Source organism: Synchiropus splendidus, chromosome 8 (genome assembly GCF_027744825.2).
Source record: "Synchiropus splendidus isolate RoL2022-P1 chromosome 8, RoL_Sspl_1.0, whole genome shotgun sequence".
Lineage (NCBI taxonomy): Eukaryota > Metazoa > Chordata > Actinopteri > Syngnathiformes > Callionymidae > Synchiropus > Synchiropus splendidus.
This window is the reverse complement of record NC_071341.1, coordinates 15,286,974-15,308,274: the sequence shown is the minus strand read 5'-3', so window position 1 is coordinate 15,308,274 and position 21,301 is coordinate 15,286,974. Positions and strand designations below refer to the sequence as shown.

General features: G+C 42.2%; 1 protein-coding gene across 4 annotated transcripts in view; it reads right to left on the bottom strand.

Annotated features, from left to right (window-relative positions):
• The window catches only part of nbeab (neurobeachin b), a 223,080-nt gene that overhangs the window by 151,786 nt on the left and 49,993 nt on the right, over positions 1-21,301 (bottom strand). For all 4 annotated transcript variants that reach the window (XM_053872361.1, XM_053872359.1, XM_053872362.1 and 1 more), the window contains 7 exons: positions 12,024-12,255; positions 11,722-11,822; positions 11,447-11,542; positions 9,707-9,828; positions 7,741-7,867; positions 6,295-6,414; positions 3,915-4,061 (listed from right to left, as the gene is read on the bottom strand). In XM_053872361.1, the coding sequence (XP_053728336.1) occupies positions 3,915-4,061; positions 6,295-6,414; positions 7,741-7,867; positions 9,707-9,828; positions 11,447-11,542; positions 11,722-11,822; positions 12,024-12,255 (945 nt within the window). The remainder of the gene's footprint in view (positions 1-3,914; positions 4,062-6,294; positions 6,415-7,740; positions 7,868-9,706; positions 9,829-11,446; positions 11,543-11,721; positions 11,823-12,023; positions 12,256-21,301) is intronic.

Sequence of the window (21,301 nt, the reverse complement as noted above, 5' to 3'; positions counted from 1 at the left end):
TGATACCGCACCCACAACAGTAAAAACTGTTCATGAAGGCAGCTGTAGAAGCAGTTTTAAAATTAATAACAACATTTTATGGTAATACTTTCATTTACACTTACTTATATCTCATATGGTGTTTACATAAAATACATTATTTTCATAATATGGTATTTAGACATGGTTTCATTATATTTATTTTATTCAGAATTGTATTCCGTTTGTATTTTTTTTCTTTTTTTCTATAGTAAATTAGATGAATATAACTTACACCTGGTTCTGTTTTCAATGACAGAGAAATATCTTTGCAACGGTCACAAGGTTTCATGTTATTTCACAAGGTTTTGCGTGTAAGTAGATTAAATATGGTTGGGCGCCGCGATAAAAAAGGTGAACAACCCCCGGTCTTACGGTCCATAGATTCCAAGCCCCAACCAAAACCTCACGTGTTTTAGTATGGCCTGTCCAACAACTGCAGCAACGGCAGGCTCATATGATGAGGTCCTGATCTTTTGACCACCGCCACTCATCACTTTGCACCACATTCATTAAACATAGGCATCAGCTGATCGATATCAGACAACTCTTAATGAACTGAATCAATTAGCCCTCGACTGATGAGCTGAATTAATCCCTGCGATGCAGCGTGACTGGGAAAAACAATCGATGGGATTCCTCTGATAGGGATTGGATTATCACTGTCGGCGTTGAACATTTTCCTCAGCTGTTTGAGTTCTGCTGATCAGACGCCACAAAGAGTGGACAAGCTCAAGGTGGGAAAGACTGTATCAAATGGGGAGTCCTGCCGCAAGCATAAAGGGGGCGCTCTGTCACTGTTCCCCAAAAATCAAGCAGTTTCTAATCGTCACTACAAATGGTATTGGAAGTGGGGTGGCAAATACGAAAGGTATGATGCACACAAAGTACCTTTGATCACGGAGATAAACAATTCAAGCCCCTTCCATGTTTTGTCTTTGTCTTTTACCCTTTCATGCCAGTTGTTGTCACAGTTAGTCCACCACTTTTCATCATGCAAAACCACACCAGTCCTATATACAACACCATCTTCAGGCCCTCCTTTAGTGCAACCATAACCCACTGGCTGTCTTCCTCATCTTTTAAATCTTCATCCAATCTGACACCAAACCATCTGGCTGTGCCTATATTGTCTCCACACTCATATGAGTTGTCCCTCTGATATGCTCTTTCCTGAGTTTGTCCTTCAGTCAAAAACACTGACAGCTTCAGAAGCTTCAAATTCATCTCTTTTCACCTGCGTCTGCTGCTTCTCCCCGTCCCTCTTTAATCTCACCACAAATTACTACATCATCCGCAAACTGTACAAGCTAACACTAAATATCAATATCATTTACCGCTGTTTGCACATCTGTAATCCTTGTTGTGAAGTCATCCCAATAAAGGCTGGATAAACCCACAGGTTACACCTGTAAAAATGCTGTCTGCTGCCAAATGGAGCTGGAAAAATCTAGTGTTAGCTTGATGTGTGGGCATCACATTTAGAACTTTTTTTGGAATCTGTGGGTATAAAAAAGGGACTTGGCTTGCAGTATATCCACCTTGAAGTGTCCACCTGCAGGATCAGGCAGATTTATTTTGTTTGCTCTAAAAGGTGCCCACCATTTTTTACATTTAAAGATGGAACTATAGCTCACAAAGCTTGTGTGTTCGGAGGTGGGAATTACGGTATAGCAGGTGTGTATGTATGTGTAACCTTCCCTTCTGTTGTGGGAGAAGCAGAAGAGAACAGCGTAATCCCAGATTTACACTCTCAGGAGGCTTGGCTTTACACTTATGTGCTGTGCTGGGTGCGCTGATAAAAATTGAAAACAATATTTTATGCCTCGACTTCCCAGCCAGAGGGACTGAGAAACAACCAAGGTTAGAATCCCATCACCTCGGCTCAGTGGAGTTGAGTGTGGACTGAGGTGGAACGCGGGTTGAGGGCCCACATCTGATGGCTCTTGAGTCAATTGAGGGCGCGATGGTTATAAAACACATAGCCTTTACTGCTTGTTACGCAACAGGTTTTAGAGAGAAGCATCTTTAATGAGTCGTCAAGTCAGTCAGAATGCACTTTCAAAGGAAGCTTCCAACTCAACAGCCTCAAGTCAGCAGGCGTCTCATTTCCAAGTCTCTCTAACACACTTCAGAAAAGTCCTGCTCCAGGACTCCAGTGACAAGAGATAATAAGCTCCACTAGCCAGGACTTTTGTGTGAACTCAGCTGCTGTGTGGAAATAATGAACTTGAGGTAGGCACACTTGGCACAGCATCCTTCTACTGAGAATTTAGAAGAGAAAAACCACTCTCAGTTTTACTGTCGACCACAGGCGGTCGCACGCTGCGACTCGATCTTCATGTTAGCAGAAAACTCTTCGCGTGCGAGCAGATGAGACACAAACTGCCGAACGTTTCTTCAACAATCACAAAACAAGCGTGGTAAACGTGGCGGCTCGTATCACACAGAGGCACACAAGTGAGGTCGTTTTGTATCACTTTCAGGTTTTGGATGCCAGACTCCATTCGTTTAGAAACAAAGTTCATCTTGCATCAGAGAGCAACTCTTCAAACGGCTATTTAAAAAAAGAGCAGTCGGACTTGCAGCGATGACTGAACATGAAGAGGAAATTGGGAGCTCGAGGCAGCAATAATATGCACATTTCAACAAACCATAGAAGTTGGTTACTTTAGCCGCATTCTGCAAGCAACAAGTGTGACGGAGATCAAACACGGATCAAAGAACCTCCAACGAGAACATAAATCATGGAAAACCTCTGACATATTTTCTTGTCTCCTGTGAAGAGGGTGTGGGGTGGTGAGCTGCGAGTCTTGATGCTCCGATCACTTCTATCACACCTGACTGGGCATTGCAACAGACGGCCTCTGATCTGCGAGTGGGCGAGAGATGGCCACCTTTGCTGGGTTGCTTCTCACTTTAGGAACCATCCAGTCTCATTTCTCAACCAATCCTTGATGAGGTGAGTAAGAAAATCTCTCTTTCAAACTGAATTACCAATCAATCTGTCTTTGATATATAGCATAAATGTCAAAATTATTTACTGGCAGACAGTTGCTAAGCTACTACATACTACCAGAAATTACATAAGGACGCCAACGTGTAGATCATCTCATTTCAACGCGGCTTCACAAACAAGCACCGGGGGATTTGTGGGTTTTTTTTAGAATGCATTAAACTATAGATTGTTGAAGTCCTATATTATGTTCATTTTAGGGGCTTTAAAATGAATATAAGATCCAAGCAGAGCGCTAAATTTCTTTTCATAAAATACTCTGGTAACCTTGACTCATTTTCAAAGCTGCTCAGGTCGCCATGGTTTGCACTCTCCTCAACCTGACCTCTCTGTTGCGATTACTTGATGGTGGCAAGTTCAAAGTTTAACTGGGAAGTGTTATAGAGCTATCGAGGTCGTCCTCACCTCCTCCATCACTGTCCGGTAGACGGCTGCAGCAGAGCAAGAGCTTTCCTCCTCAGGACATGTTGCTTATCTTTGGCTTGTTTCACATCAAATTTCCTTCATATATTTTTTTGGCTTATTCCAACCGCTCAAGTTGAATTCAGAATTCTTACTATTTAATAGAAAATGTAAATTCCCAATAAATTCATTTGAAATTGTACCAAACAGGGGCAAAAGCAACCACACAGCAGAGTATTATTCAAGGCCCGACTCTTGTCCTCTGACAGACCTGCACCATTGTGTCTCGCGCCGTCTATTCCCCCGGCACGGGAGATTTATGGAGGCGTTTATCTGAGAGAAAAATCACCACTCCCAGGATGGAGATCTGAGGCAAATGGATGTTAGCAGGGCGGCATTGGCCATTGATTTCTCCACAGATTGATGGGTAATAGAGGCTCTACATGTAATCTAATTTAGTCACCCTTTAAGTACATACCTTATAGCCTGGGCCCAGCTGATGAATTGCAAATATCTGTGCAGGATTAAGGGCTTCACTGAACACGTACACGGCTCCTAGCTGTCCGCAGAACACTCTGTTAGCATCGGCAGTCTCGGAGGAGCCCAAGAAGCACTTATCATAACTCTGGAGGAAGAACACACGGAGGCACAAACATAGAATGTTACAAGCAGGCGGTGGGTTATTATGAATGGAGAAAGAATTCACATAGGCTTGGTGGGACACTGAGTTCAAGCGTATGGAGAACAATGGCAGAGACGTTCAGGTGCTTGATAGTTTACATGTTATACCTCTGACTTCACCACAACTTGGCATAAAGGCCCATTTATACTCAACCTTACGTATGGATCCGGATACCAAGGGAGCCTTGCATTCATTCCGTCCACAGCTTGAGGATGCAGACCAAACAGAGCAGTACCACCAGAAACCATGGGGGCAGTGTTGCAGTTACTACCTAGCTTTAATTAGACACTAAGGGGAATTCTCCTTCCTTCCAGTTGCGATATATTTAACGTCTCACCGACCACCACCGCCTACAATGCTGCATCCGTTTTCCTTTTTTATGCAAGCGGTACATTATCAATACTTCTTCTGCAGTTGCCATGTTTGTTTTGGAGTTGGTTGTTGTCATAAAATTTTGACTGTGGGCTGCACCCCCTGGTGGATAAACTGGTAAACAGCAATTGTTACGCACAGAAGCATGTGATCAGTGACAGTAACATTGCCTAAAATTTGAATTTCTTACGTAAAGGGAGGATAAATGGACATTCAGACATCCTCTGCACAGCTACCAACCTCAGTTGTTCAGCTACTTGTGAGATGACGGCTCAGCTACTTACCTCAGATGTTCGGTCTGGCATGAACGTGAGATAATATTTTCATGGCCAAAAGACAAAGCTAATCGGAGGGCAAGCAAGGCGATACCTTCCACTACTACCCTATGTTTTACAAACTTGCTCACAAGTCTAACACGAAACCAAACCAAACCGGAACAAAATTACTGCGTCACAAAGTTGAAAAATGTTCTCCCTTTTTTCAATTTAAACTGTTGCTACATCAAGAAAAACTCAAGTTATGTTGGATAACCGTCAGGTATCAAAAATAAAAACCGTTCATTTACAATAAATCTTCAGCTATAAAATAAAAAATCAAGCTGACAACCGGCGTATTATTAGAACACTGAACTGACATTAGACAGCGGTGTCAAAAGTGAAAACGGTGAAAACACAACCTGGCTGGAGTAAAACGATGGAAAGACAGAGCAGAGATAAATTGAGCCAAAGTGTGGCAGAAGTCTCTCCAGCCGGAGAGCCATCACCTCTAGAATCAGGACAGAACACTCCAGAACTCTATTATGCCAGCAGTTATAGCTCTCTGTAAAGGGTCGGTGAAACAAAAAAAACCTTCCTAGCATGAGCACATACTCCGCTAAGCTTCATCAAGCTCCCGTCTAATGAATAATATTTTATGCACTGTGGTGTTACAGAGCATTTATTAGACACGTTCATATTATTAATAGAGTCGATCCATTGATATAATGCTTCCCAAAAAGAGGTTTTCACAAGGTTTCACTGGAGAAGCATTACTTATAGCTGCGGGGGAATCTTTCATTTAAAAATGTTCAACCCCTGTAGAGTTAATTTCATATACTCGGCTTTCACCACATTAACATCTGCGCTTGATTGAGCGGCTGTATATAAATTATTCTCCATCGTGACGTCTTCATGGTGTTATTTCTGCAGAGAAAGTGGAAAAGGAGTTGGAAGCTGAGTGAAGGAACATTTCATGACACACTGAGGCTTGAATATTTAAATGAAAAAAAGGCATAATTGCGCTCGCTTTTTCGAAGGCGGATTGTACACTTGATTGGCATTCGATATCAATGCATAATTTTCAATTTCACTGTGATTAATTGTCTTTCCAAAATGCAACGCTCCCCCACATAATTCATTCTGGTTATCTGTTTTTCTCGTCCTGGGTTGTTTTGAAACGGCCTCGCCTCCTTTATGTCAATATCTATCTATAATTTTCTAAACGTATTTGCTGTACGGTGTTTTTCTGGATTCAATTTTCTTTTCTATTTATTTTTTTTCTCCATCTGGAACTGTGTGCGATGGACTCACTGCCTGAATACGGACTGTTTCAACCCTTGGGCGCTGGTTCTACAGGGAGGACGGGCTTGGCTGGAGCTGGGATTCTCCTCAACCATTGAAAAATGTGATGTGAAAAATAGCACTGCTGCTTGTGTGTGGCTCCAACACTTACTGCGGCTGGATAATTGAGGACCAAATGTAAACACAGATATAACACATTCTGAAAAAGACACGAGGGGATGAGGAGCGAGACACATGCTTCTTACATCATTGGTGTTGACGTGCCACGCCATGTCTCCGTAGGAAACCAGTTGCCCGTTGACGTAGCAGCGGATCTCGCTGTTCCTCCAGCGGCTGTAGATGTGCACGATGCTGACCATGTACCACTGACGGAGGGAACAGACAAGTCAGCCGTAATACTCATGTGAGAGAAGCAGAAGCTGCTGGACCACAGCGGAGAACCTCAGGTTGAAGGTCGCTTATCTAATGCTCTGGACGGCGCGGTGGAAGATGGTGAATAATAGATCACAGCAAAGGCCAAGAGAAAACAAGCCGGCTTATTTTTTCTCTCCTGGCGGAGCTAAATTAAACACAGGCCCTAATTATACTGAGATGAAACACGAGTGCAGCTTACCAGACATCATGTCAGGATGTCATTACTAATTAAGTCAACAAATGGAATCCCCATCTGGATGCATTGTCATTAGAACATGAATTTAAAGGCGCCTTTGTGGAAAATGACGGAAGCTAGTGAAGTTCCTGAAGCCCAGAAGTGCTAATGGCTGGTAACTGATGTGAGCGAGGAGCAGGAGTCGCCCAGCGAGCGCGATCATGTCCAACAAATAAAGTAAAGAGCTGAACTGTTGAACAATCTTCTGCAGTCCGCTTGCACAACACATTAATAAACACCAGCTTGTGGGCAAAAGCAACAGAAGGTGTATCAAATACATCTGTTTCTGCCATGATATTTTGGCAAGAACAATTATTTCCCCCCAGAGTGGTTGTATTTTGTTTTGTAATAACTTTGCCGACTGAAGACACAAATTTTATATATATATATATATAATTTTAAGAAATGATAAAGTGAATGATATACCTATATAAAATGATAAAGATGTACAAAAAAAATGCAAATTTCACCCCAGAACTCTTCCATTTCCTGCCCTCTTTAGTTTGTTGAGAGAATTCCTGTTTCGGTGTGTCTTTCAGAGGTTGCTGGTCGCACACGCAGCTGCACCTGGTTTCCGTAATCACTTGCAGTGCCATTTTAAATTGGATTCTGTGACACGGAGCAGGCACCACAACGTGAATCTACCCTTATAGCGGTGCAGCTGTCTCTTGGATCTTAGCTTGGGTTTCTCAGTGCCTCAGTCTTCAAGACGCTAATAGTTTTCCCCCCCATGAGTTTTAATTTTTTTTTACATTTAGGGTCACTAATGTCTGCCCCGTTTATCATGCCGAGCCACTTCATTATTCATATTTTCATCCCAGGATTTCTCATGAACTTGAATTAACCCCATTGGCCCTTTCTTTCATTCAACATCTTCTAAACTCTTTTGCTTGTGCTCTGTCTGCTCCTCCCATCACAAGATGAATTGCCTCATAATACAGTGATCTAAACCAATTTCTGAGCTGCATAACACCTTTATACATAAATTCCTTGACTAAAAAGAAAGTCTGTCCTGCTTGTTTCCATCAAAATAAGAGCTCACCTTCCTCGGCTGAAAGTCGTACTTGACGCAATGTTGAAAACCTTTGCCTTTCGACTTGAGCGACGTCACAATCAGGCAGTTGCCGACAAAGTGCGCAGAGTATCCGATCCCTTTGCTTGTACGAAAACTGTAATGCAGGAAACATGGTGAGCTCTGGACAGTCAACACATTATGAATGAAACACAGTGAAATATTAAGTTTCTTATGAGAATTAAGATGTAACCTTTGTGGAAGTGAAACAAGAGAAACCCCTTTGTGAGACTCCTGCATGCATGAAAACAACTACAAAGAAAGGGCCTTCATGTGCACCCACTTTAAATCCAAAATATTTTAGAGTGTAATCCTTTACCGTGAATTTGCCCAGCACTCGCAGAAAACATGAAAACAAACACTCACCCACAGCTTTTTTTTTAACCCAGGATTGAACATTTAGGCCGAAAATAATGCTCTGCAATCTTTAAAGCCATCGCCCACATTTAACACCTCATGCCTCCTACTTCATCTAAAAACAAACAAACCTCCGTGAGGGAGGATTCAAAGAGCACGGGGTGCATGTGGGGATAGATATCGAGCCACACATCGAGCTGCTGCAGTGGCAGCCAAGTCGCTCTTGTGATTACAAGTCAGTCGGAACGCAGTCGCCTCAGTCCACCTCTGAGGTGACAACTCTTTCACTTATCTGCAGGACCTGCTGCTGCAGAGATAACAATGGAGAAAGACACTCCAGCCTCCATCAGCTATGAACTCTCTGTCCTGTACGGAATCGCCACCTTTATGAGCTTCAACTTTGCATTTCCACCATCATTACTGTTAATGAGGGGGTCGCAAGTGGACATCATCAGTGGAAGTCGAGGACAATATTTCAAACGTTTTCGGGGTTAATTAATTTTGAAATTAAACCACGATTCGGAAGTCTTCGCCGATATATGTTATGATCCGTGGCATAATGAATCTTCATTTGGAAGCGTGCAAATGTCCCTTGACTAATCTGCATTGCTTCTTGACTGAGAGCAAAGTTGGAGAGAGCTACCATTATTAATTCCACTTCAACACAAAATGTGATTGAAACATCTGAAACCGGACTCTGAAAGGAAGCACCTAGGTTTGCAGGGGGAAATGTTAAGACATTTATTTTCTTTAATGAGGTCGTGGAGGGCAGGGGAACTGTCCAGCCTGGACATCCTGCACAGCTCACCAGTCTCCAACAGAACACCGCTGGAAGACTATTTGCAAAAACATAAAAAGTCCAGACAGAAATGAAGCCTGGGTCATTGCAAGAGTTCAACCGACAACCTTCCTGTCAGGCTGCAACTCCAACCATGACATGGTGCTGCTGGGAAACACAAGTTCATATATATATATATATATATATATATATATATATATATATATATATATATATCAACTATGTAGTAATACTTCCTGGTGCAATTTGCATTCAAAGATGTCAAACTGTTCTGAGTCGGGTCCTTTATTATGCTGTTTCCAGTCATGATTAAACAGAAACAGGTCGGATAAAGAGGTTTCAGTAACAGGTAACGGTAACAGGAGTCAACAAAAAATTAAAATAGTAAAACAGCTAGACACCAAAAAAAAAAGTGAACTGAAGAGTGATATTCCAGCTATTTAATTTGGGGGTTTTTCAATTTAAAACAGACTTGAACAGCAGAGATTACCTGCTGAGTGATGAGCACCTCGGTGCCACTGTATTTCATGCTTCCTTGAGTTTTTAATCTCCATACTAGCATCTAATTCCCTCTCTGGTGAATATCCAGGCAAGGAAGCGTTTTTCAGACTCAGCTATAGGAGTTGTATAACAGGGTCAAAAGTAAAGAATCAAAACAGGCCAGATAGTGTCGTAGAGAAAAATGTCTTGTCAATATTCGGTGAACCGACAACCCACATTCCCTCCGTGGGCGTCAGTATTGATCACCTGCGTGGAAATATATGTGCGTTCAGCGCTCACCAGTAGAGATATGGTTTGTCCTTGTCAACGTTGATGGTGTTCAGCGGATCCATCCTGAACCAGGTGTTAAATGTGAAGCCGTTCTGATAAGGCCAGCGGGCGATAGGAGGCAAAGCGATGGCCTGCAGATTCAGATCAGGAAGAGCTTTCAGCAGGAGGTCACGGCTTTAATTCGGTTTCACAGTCAGCATGCAAATCACACGTGCTGCAAGCAAGAACTGATGTTTCAAACACACACGGTTCCCGAGCAAATTCTAGTTAGGTTCAACTTATTTGAATCCAAGTTTATACTTCAAAAAGCTTCCTTGTAATTTGTGTGTGTGTTGTGTTCTCAGTGCAACAAATCTTGTTTTCCCCAACTCCTCTCTTAGTACAAAACAATATTCAGGCATTTTGCTGTTATATATAATATAGCAAAAACACTTAATTTCCTGTTTTATGAATGCATTTTCCAACAGTAAAGAATTCTGCATTTCTAATGAGGATTTAAAATAGGACAGGCAGCTAAGAGAAAGAGAGCTGAGGCATATTTACATGATCATTATCAATTTGTGAACACAAAAATAGAGATCTATGACCGACTGGAGATGAGGAGTATTTTTAAAGTCCATCTATCAAACTACATCAGCGACGTTGGTCTCATTTCCATACGAGCGAAGCTGCCAATTATCAAAAACATTCTTGCACCATTACTGGAAAGTAAGATGATGAAAAAGCTTTCAGCTGATTCATAAATGGGAAATCTTGAAGTGGCTTTTGATTTCTTTGACAAAAGTCAGCGACAAAAAAAATCAGTGGCCAAGCGAAAAAATACAATTCAGTTTTGTGTCGATGTAAATGAGTCTGGATGAGGAGTGACTGTGCGACACCCGCATTGTTTGGAAGTTCAAACTGAGTACATTTGAAAGAGCAGCTATTGTGACACTCAGGTTGAAGGCTTGCAGATTCAGTGACAACATAAAAGTAGGCTTTATTTTTGACAAAAGGGAAGTGTAGAAAAGAAGAAGAAAAAAGAACATTAGCATAAAGGATATATTTCATGACATAATAAGAACAATCAAACATTAATAATGTACCAATTTATTCATAAAAAAAGCAGAGAGTTTGTTGAACGTATTTGCACTAAATTATTATATTAAATTAGTCCTCAACAGGTTAGTCAGCGAGTCGTGAAATCATCATTCTCTTAGCAATACTGCTGCAAGAGGAGAACTGGCTAAGTCTCTGGGACCATTTCACAAGTACAATTAAAATTCAAATATGGTTTCAAAACATTTAACACTAAACAAGTCTTTGCAGCACATTACATACTTTTTTAAAAATTTATATTTATTTCAGTTCTATTTACACCTAGAATGCACCACTACATTGACTGTAGATGTAGGTCAGTATAGGTTACATTTAGTGGGAACAAACCATGAGAGATGAAGACAGGAAAGGATGTTTGAGATGAAGAAGAGCAAGGCAACCAAGATTCAAGTTCATCAAGTAGTATGGTGATTCATGACGCCAGAGTGTTCTTTATCTGCCGTGCGCCTGTAAGTCTGTCTGCAGGAGGGCAGCTTTAACTTGTGATGCTTGGAGCACATCTGTCGCTGCTACCCTGCCACATCCCTTCTTCAAACTCTACTGACACAATAGAGACTATATAAAAAGAGTAAAAACCATCATCTGGAGAAAAAAAAAGGTCAGGCTTTTTAAAAAAGGCAGCTGCACTGTAGTGAAATGCGGAACTCTTACGGCTGCACTGCGACCAGGAAAGTTGAAGAAGACATCTGGGCCATGTCTCTGGGGCATCTGATTCAGCACCGACAACATTTTGACGGCATGCCGTGGCTGCAGAGGTGGCGGAGATAAAAACAGCAATAACAAGACAGTCAATAAATCTTCGGTGGCCTCATTCGCTCCTGCTGTTGTTAGTCAATTACCCAACAAGCCCCCGTTGCATCGGCGTGAGGACTCTCTGGGGTGGCTGGAGTGACACACTTCTATTAGGAGCACTGACGATTACTTACCCACAGGCCTCCCTCTCCGTGCAGCATGCTGAAGAGAAGCTTCAGCTCCTTCACTGTGATGCTGTAGCTGGCCAGCACTCCCAACATTTCCACCAGCAAGTCTGGCAGCAGGGGCATCAGAAGAAACACCAACAGACAAGTGATGGCAAATATTAGATCAAAGAGCAGACAGGCCAGTTCGATGACTCATGGGCTCATTTACAGAGTGATGTTCATATCTAGAAGTTTTTTTATTTTTTAGGCTTCCAAACCTAATTCGGTAAGTTCACCGTAATGAGCTCATTAACGTGAAGAGGCGTTACCTGCGATCATATCTTCCACCGAGCTCATTTTGAGCAGCACCTGCAGGATGAGGCCCACTTCCGTGCTGGTCTGCAGGTTGCGCATGCTTTTCCGAAGGATGGCGGTGAACATGCTCCAGATTTCCGCCTGACAGGTGATGTTGCAATGCTCCAGCAGCTCCACCAGGCAGCCGATGCTTTCTGCTTCCTGGATGATGAAGTTGGTCTCCAGATCAAACTCGCCACCCACCAGCTACACATGAAGAGAGAGTGGACGGTTTAGTTGTGAGAATCACTCCTGTTTGTGTCACACTTGTTCCACATGAGGAAGGGAAGACTGATTCCTGCGATCTGAGCACAGCCATATTTTACTTTCTATTAAGTCCAGTTTTTTTAAGTCCAAATAGTGAGACACATTGTTGCACCCCAGATGCTTAAAATACAGAGTACTTTATGGAGGTTTTTTAAAATACATCGCCTAGACAACATACTTTTTTTATGATGGCCAGTAATCTGTAACAGCCTTCCATATCCCTCAATATCCACAGTTGTTGCAATGGGAACTTGTCATTCCTACCAGCACATGAGCGTGACACGAACATGAGGAACCTACTACTATTTTCTTTGATATAAGTATTAACAAACAATAAATACCTAATGTGTAATTGCAACATACTATAAAAGGTTCTAAAAATATTTTCAGTACCATCATACTAGTGGCAAAGATTTGTCATGGAATTAGCTTGTGGCGTTTGCGAGTCTTCGGAATAACAGATTAGTTGCTGCCGATAGCCGCTTGGTTGTATTCTGCTTCCCCTTGAAAGAGGTTGTCATTGGGAAATCATGCAACGTATTCATTGTACACTTCAGTGCGGCTGCGATGAAAATGATGGCATTTCCCAGCACTTTTTGATTGATGTTGGTCTGGGCAAATCCAAGCCGCCGCTAGCAACATTGACCCACATATCGCCACCAAAATAATCGACTGTGACGCTTGTGGAGCCTGAAGCTGCTTTTATAGGCGATTTGGAGGCTGAAGACCTGCAACTACTCAGCTGCAGGAACCAAGTCGTGCTTGGCGTGGAGTTACCTTTAAGGCCACCTTTCATTATGGTGCTACAAATATCGCGTGGCGTCTCGGAACACAACCCCCGCAATGACACGTGACACTTTATATTTAAACCAGCGGGCAGCAGAAGGATCTTAGATGTTATATACCAGCATATGCATTGATTTTCCTGGCTAAACTTCAAAGGTTCAAAGTGAAATCTGGGGCAGTAATGGTTATGTTTGTTCAGGGAACGTGTGCAGACTTTCTTTTTAAAGGAAATCATTAAAAATGGTTGTTACGGTATTATTAAGTACTCGTATCAGCACTCAGTATCGGCAAGTGCTACCCGATATATAGCTCTGATGAGCTAGTACTGAGCCTCTATACGCGAATGAGTAGGCAGGCATACTGCAAAAAATCTTCCTGGGATCCGCTATCTTGCCTTTTCAGTCTCAACTCAAGGTTAATGACCACTGGAAAGACATAGACAGAGTCCTCCTGACTGAAGAGGCTCCATCAAACCTTTCACCAACATCTCTTTCCTTCCTTGTTTCTCTCAAGAACAAACTTAAATCCTTCACCTGGGAGAGAGACTCACAGCTTTGGTGTCAGACTGTGGAGCTGAGCTGATTCACACCAAGTTGGGAACTGTTCCAGCAGCAATTGGAGGTCTATGTGGGAAACAGAGCACCCGCTTCCGCCGAAGAAAATATGAAAAGCGGTTTGACTTATTACCACGCCTGATCCTGACCCAGGTTAGAATAGGACATGACAGCCTAAAGTAGCACAGGCTCCTGGATGAACGTTGAATTTCTGTCTGTCATGCAGGTGTACGAAAATGTTTAGACGGGTCTCTGTGTGGGGTTAGATATTTGGTATCTCTTTACCGCAGACTCTCACGATGGCACTCTTTTATGTTAAGTGCTGAGTAGGTGAGCTTAAATACACACTCAATATCATACAGTGGGAATAACAATGTTCCATGTGATAAGGAAAATGTGTTGCTACAGTGAATAAAGTCTGTGACATAAATAGTACTAGCAGTTAAGTACTGTAAAATAGAGAGAGTGGGATGTGCTCTCCAACATGTCTCACCTTCGCTAATGGATGGAGCTATTATGACAGAATCAGGACAGCTACTGAATAATCCAAATGAGGGCAGAAATGTCAGGCATATTCAGCAATCATTACAATAAATACCCAAGTTTCCCCGACTGGTAAGGTACGTCCAGTTATTGGGAGCTAATGGCTACACCGAATGGAATACCAGTGTTACCGCAGATGAACTGCACACCAGATTTGAATGTTCGAAATGAATAATAGCGCTGTGGTCCGAGAACTACTTAATAATAGCCTTGATAATTTTGACATTTTTCAGCATAATGAATAGTAAATGGAGGTCAATACAACATATGGATTCTTTTGAACGCACACAATAGCTATCAAAAGTAGCCATCGGTGATGGATACCGCACTTCTTCAAGTTCAACGAGCATGAAATTATCCCCCCCAGAGAGTGAAGGGTACGGAGAGTGAGGCAACAACTTGCTGGGGGGCTTCAAGTCAGGCAGGTGGAAAGCAGGCGAAGATATCCTCCGCACATTACTGTGATTGACAGCTTAAAGCTAGGTGAGATCAAAAGCAGCCTAAAGTGATGGAAATGGACCAGTCCTCCAGGGCATAAGCCCAGTCTCGCCTCAATCATCATTCCATTTTGGCACATTACTTTTCAGTCATGTGTGTCAGCGTTTGGGCTCAAAGATTGGTGGTGAAATGATCTTTCTCCAAACCGCTGAGGTTGTTCGGGTTAAACAAAATAAAGTAGAACTTCACACAAGCAAATTGTATTCGTCTCTCCTGGGTATGACTATCAACGGGACAGAGAAGTTGTGGAAGAGGTGGAAAAGAAATTTAATTCTGCCCAATATATCATCTCGCTATCATTTTACCGCCCGAGAGGAGCAGAGAAGAGGGTCAGACTGGAGCTGCTGGCATTTAGAGTCCACAAGCAGCCCGGTTGTTGAAGTGCACGCTGATACCTGCAGAAGGTTAGCAGAGTCTGAAAGAGGGAACATTTGCAAGATGGTCAAGGTTGGCTTTCGATGTGCAGGGCATGGCGATGTACATCTACTCCCTTAAGGTCAGGCGAGTCACCATGACTTTAAGTTGTGGCCGAGTTGTTCCTATGCCAGACCGATGCATCTGGTTGAACGCCAAATCCAGAAGAGATGGAAATGGCCATGCTTCGAATGTAAGGAGAGAGGGGTAATACATACAAGAACATTAGCTATACAGCAGCGGGCAAGGCAACGGTCGGACGAGCAAGTCGGTTGTGTCTCAACAAGATGAGAATAACAATACCATTAAGATAGCCAAGGTGGCAACTAGATTATTTGGCAAAAATTAAAGCAATGCTAGGGACACATAAGCAGTTGTTCATTTGCACGGCTTGTCCATCAGCTCTGGTCGAAATAAAGACAGAAAATGAATTACGTTGCTTGTGGAAATAATGTGGAAAGAATTTAGAAGATGAGCAAGAGATTTTTCCGCCATGACAGGGAGGGTAAGGAGCGTAACACTTCCTCATGATCCCCAACAATCTAGATATCCACCGAAAGGTAAACAAACAGGAGAAATCCTGGCATCACTGACTCTATTCTATCAGATGAAGCAGCCTCATTCTCCATTGATCGGTCAACGCTACCTCAAACTTAGAGGTCAGCACTGGTACAGCCACAATCATGGACTTGTCCTGTCACACTGGCTTCCTATTTGGATTTCAACCAATGTGTAATTTATTTTTACTTTGCTTCCTTCAGTTGTTTTGTACTTTCAAATAAGATTGCCTACTTTAAGACAGAATTATTATCATTATTCTGTTGTTATTGAGTTTATTCTAATACTTTGTGTGGATTGAGTACTGATGGACCATTGTACCACCTTGGTTTTTATAACAATTTTGACTACATCAATGAACCTTTCTGGTACTGGTTGTCTTCTACCTCCATTCATATCCAAAACCTCCCCTGTCTCTCATCTCCACGACTCCAAACCATCTAGATCTGACCACGCTTTAGCTCCACTACATCCAAATAAAGCAATAAGAGCCAAATCATTGACCGTTTCTCATGCGGTAGCACTGAAATCACTTCAAAGTGGCACATTGTAACTACAGTACATTGTCGAAACTGCATAAAACCATCCAGTAGGTGACTTCACTGCACCATTTTGGAATCAGCTCTGTTATTGAAATGGTCTAAAAAAGAAAAAGAAGAGAAAAAAATAAAACAACTGAGACATTATTATATTTGAAATTGAAAAGTAAATAGATTATTTTGCCAGACATGCATTAACGGAAAAGAGAATGCAACACCGCAGTCACACATTCACTAGAGGGGATAATATAACAGCTAATATAACAACAACATCAGTTCATATCTATAACTGAGGGTGAATAAACATGCACATGTGATCAACAACATAGAGAAACCTGATCATCATTTCTTCCAAAACGGTACCAGACTAATTAAAAAACAAGGACGGGAGACACACCGCAGTCATTACCAAACACAAATCACCACAACAAACAATCCAACATCCAGCAAGTGTTGTGTGATGAAGAAACAGTGTGTGGCAGAAGAGATTGACTGCCTACACATTGTGAATCTGCCGGTCTGATCCCTGAATGGATATGAATATTGAAGACGGTTGATATACCGGGTGATAAAGGGCTGATGATGATACATTGAAGATTGACTGGACACAGCAAACAAAACACTGAATGTGTTATCAAGGTTGCCCATATATTGTAAACACACACAAGAGAAAAATGAATAAAAACTGTGGAAGTTAATGAGAAGTCTAGTCTTTCTAGAGGCCACATTAGAAACTGGGTCAGAGGGACAAAAATATGTAGTGTTATGCTAATTTTGCGAAAACACAATTTCGCATGAAAAGAAAGAACATGAGCTCCAGTAATTTAGCAACACCAGCTTTGTCCGCAGCAGTGGTCATGTTAATGTGATCACACGCTAGCCACAAGGGATTAGACGGACTATATCGACCACTGCCTATAAAAACACCATCCAGTGTGTATTCTCGAAAACAATATTGGAGAATTCTGTTACCCTGTTATCAATGAGATACATTTTCACGTCCACATGTCAGTCACACAATGACTTACATGACTGCCGTGTGGTAATTCCAGGTGTGTGACATGAAGAATGTCATTGTATAAAGTGATAAGTAAGATAATACCTCCATAGGGATCTTAAAGCTTCTAAAGGTTATCCTGAAACATCGTTGCCATTATCAGCAGAATTAAAGGTCTTTTGTTTCCATTACGATGAACAAATTCTGAGAAACCTAAACCTCCTGAGACACTCACCATCACACAGCCAGTAATAATATTGTTTTGCACACGATTTGGGGCATGGCTCTCAAACTTGCAGCCCGTGGGCCATTTGCGACCCTCGGGATGCAGTCGTGCGGCCCGTGCCCTGGGTGCCCGAGTTCAGCATCGGTGTGGACCCCACAGGGCACCCACTCTTCACTCTTTAACTTGGAATCCTGTATTTAAACTCAAGATGCAGATACCCCACTAATGTATTGACAATTTTGTTGCAAGCATGTATGTAGCTAGCATTTTTCCTCATGGTTCCACTAATGGTTACCGTACCTTTTATGCCAGAGGACAATGGTAATCAATCATTCAATTGGAGTTCTATATTCCTTGATAGTATGCACCAGCATTACAATACACAGCTGTGGTGATGACTTGCTATCATGAAACAGGTGGCCAACATGAAGCCAACATGCTATCGTATCAATATTGAACAACAATGTTGCGCCGGCGGGCTTTTCAAAAGGACCTTTTCAGGAGATCTTCAAGAGGCTCACATTGGCATGAAGTGGATTTATGAGTACTCAAAAGAAAGGAATTACAACACATGACTAATGATAAGAGGCAACAAAAAACCTCACTCCGTTGGATTGCGGCCCCTGAACTGGCTGCCACCCAATCATTTGAGTTTGACACCGCTGTTTTAGGGTAAAATTATCTTTACTTAAAGACATGCTCCTCTGTCAGGAAACAGCAGAATGCATTTTCCAGATTGGGGAGATGAGATTCTCTGTCAGGTGGAGGAGTTCAAGTTTCTTGGAGTCGGGGATGGATGAAGACAGATTTGTCTTCAGTCATGAAGTCTGTATCTTTCTGTTGAAAGAAATACGTTCAACTTTGCCACTCAATTGCTACTGTCACTGGCCATTGCGAACTTTGGCTGAAATAACAAGATTATGGTCACAAGTGTCTGGAAAGCATTCTCTGCAAAGTGGTTGGACCCTTGCCCTTCAACAGAAGGTGAGAGGTGAGAGGCATTTTGTCGGGACACCATCTAGGGCGAAGCCAGGAAACACTAGATCAGAGATCTCATAGGTGACCTGAGATTTCCTCTCTTAATAGAACTGGAGTAAGTTTCTCTGGTTACTCAGGTCCCAGCGTTTTTGCAACACAGGGATTTTGACACCAATGAGATTTCACGCGATGCTGGGAAAATATCAGAGTGGGGGCAGTTTTCTCCTGTTTCTGTCAGCATGTTGTGACTGTGTGACTTGCAATGTCAACCTGACTGACCCTCAACCTTAGTTGATGGAAGATTAGGTATTAGGTAAACCGACCATGGCAATAAATTTGATTCTGATTCTGATTCTGAGGTAAACCGTCAAGATGGATGTCAAATGCTTTTAATTTGATTTTGTTATGTCAGGACTGCCACAATCACAATATGTTGCTCTCCAAATAGCAAACGAACGATGGTGATCTGTTTGTGTGGTAGAAGTAGGACCAAAAGAGCACTTTGGCATTTACCCATCTAAAACAAAAAGAAATCCCTTGTGGTCAGAGCGGCTTTTATCCCTGTTGAGACTGCTGCTGGTGATTTCTGTTTTCTCTTCCTCCTGTCAATACAGTCTTCAAACAGCAAGGAAAAGTGATGAATTATTCAGCAGCTAGGTTATTATCACAGTTCACACTCCTATCGAAAACAATAAACATTACCACATTGATATAAACAAGCTCCAGATATCTAGTTAATGTGGTAGGCATCGTTCAAATGGAACTGTAAGTAAAAACCTTTGCTTCGAATAGAGATCTTTCAAAACCGGTCAAGGCAGTGGGTATTTAAAGGAGTGGTATGGCCCTGCCTTAAGGCATATTGTTATCCACATATTTCCTCATATTGGTGAACAGCGACACCAGCATAAAGAACACATGTGATCAGTGACTGTAACATCATTTGAAAAGGACTGGTACATTGTCGTACATAAAGGGAAAATAAATGGGCCTTGCAAGAGATGGCAGACACGAGAAAGTTTCCTTTTGTGAGTAGACGACTAAAGAGGCCAAAGATGCTGCTAGCTAGAAGTTTGTTTTGTAGCAGTGCTTTAAGGGAGCTCTTTTCTCAGGGTTGCTCGGAATATAAAGCATAGCATATTTCTACAGCGACTCCAAAGCGCATGAACACAATTAAAATATATTTGTTAAAATAATGATAAAATAAAAATAAATCAGATTAACCTTGCGAATAAAACCACATATATTAAAAGCAATAAGATTGGTGTTCAGTTTGTATTAAAAGATGTTCCTTTTCACTGTAGATTCAGCCTGCTCTTGTGTCTGTGCAGTCCAAAGATTTAGATGCACACTGTTCCAGACTAGGCGAGCATGAGAGAAGGGTTGGTCACCTCAGGTCTGGTCCTCAGACAATTTATCAGCAGCTGTTCAGTAATCATTATGGATCTGGCTGAAGAGTGCAAATGTAGTATCTTGGAGAGCAAAGTTCTCTTCACGCATCTCTTAGTAGACTGCTTGAACTGGACCCTGACAGTGACAAAGATGCCCGTGTACCAGGCGCTGCATGGGAGACTGGTCCTGGAAGTAGTAGAGGGACATGCAGTGGTCCAAGTGGCACTCATTTCAAAAATAAGTTAAGGATAAGTTAAGCTCAGACAAATTGCAGCAAACAAGAAAACAAAGCAAAAACAAACGAAGGAAAGAAGAAAAGCATCCAACAAATTTTTTTTTAATCTTGCTCGGTTTTCGTAGCTAGCTACAGTACAGTACATTAATGCGATATTTAAAAGCTGTTGCAAAACCAGGAGTGCATGAGTGCAAAAGGGAAAGAATGAAGCCCTCTATGAAAGTCATATATTCATTTCCTTCACCATGTGGACCGATGATAGACGCAGCACAACACGGAGTAGCAGACTCATGTGAACACGCTATCACTTATCATTCATGCCCACGTTTGGCGTCTGAATAAGCACCCGTGCAGTAACCTTCTGCTGGAGACAACCCTGACAGTTCCTCCGGCTCCTACAGTCAGAGCCTAATTACAGTGGTATTGCTGCCCTCCCTCTTGGCATAGACTTGCTTCTCTAAACTTCTACCCTTTGCTCATTTGCAAATAATAAACCCGCAGCCCCACTGAGCTCCTTATAATGCAGCAATTGTTAATTGAAATGATATGATCAGCTGCAGGAGGATGGCTTCCACGCGTCCTCTCAGGGGAACATGGAAATGGGTTTGGTTTCCTTCTTTCTCCGAATGTCCTGATTTGAACCTGCATAATTTGCGCTTGCATCATGCAGTGCGAATTGTTGGCTCCTGTTTTTCTGCCTTTTTCCATGACAATGAGCCGTGCGCGTGTTTGGATTTATTCACCACACTCTCATGCTGCTTTGATGTAGAATTACCGCACATTTACGGAAGGCAGGGGATTTAATTGCCTCTGGTTTTGTGGGTATTTGGAAAAACACAATGAGCTATGTCTGTCTGTGAGTGTGTGTGTTTAGCCTTTAAAAAAATAGAGCACTTCATTTGACACTTGTCAGCAGCAAAATCACCTACTATAAAACTTCAAACACTTTATCACTTGAAAGCTGCTGGTCAGAATCCATCACTGCTGAATTCTGGCCAACAGAACAGAGCCAAGAATTGGACACACAAGATGAGTAATGAGGACACAAAAAGATATTGTAAGACAACAATACCTCAAAGCATCAAAGTCATTCCTATCCAGAACAATGTTCAAATTTGGGCTTTTAAATTTCTGATTTCAGATTTATTCACGGAGCCTGGCAGCTCGAAAAGAACCACAGAAGCTACTCTCAGTGCGGCAGAGGCCGCCTGTAACGGTCGCAACAAGGGAATTAATCTGTAGAAAATCAACATAACTTAGACAGCAGCT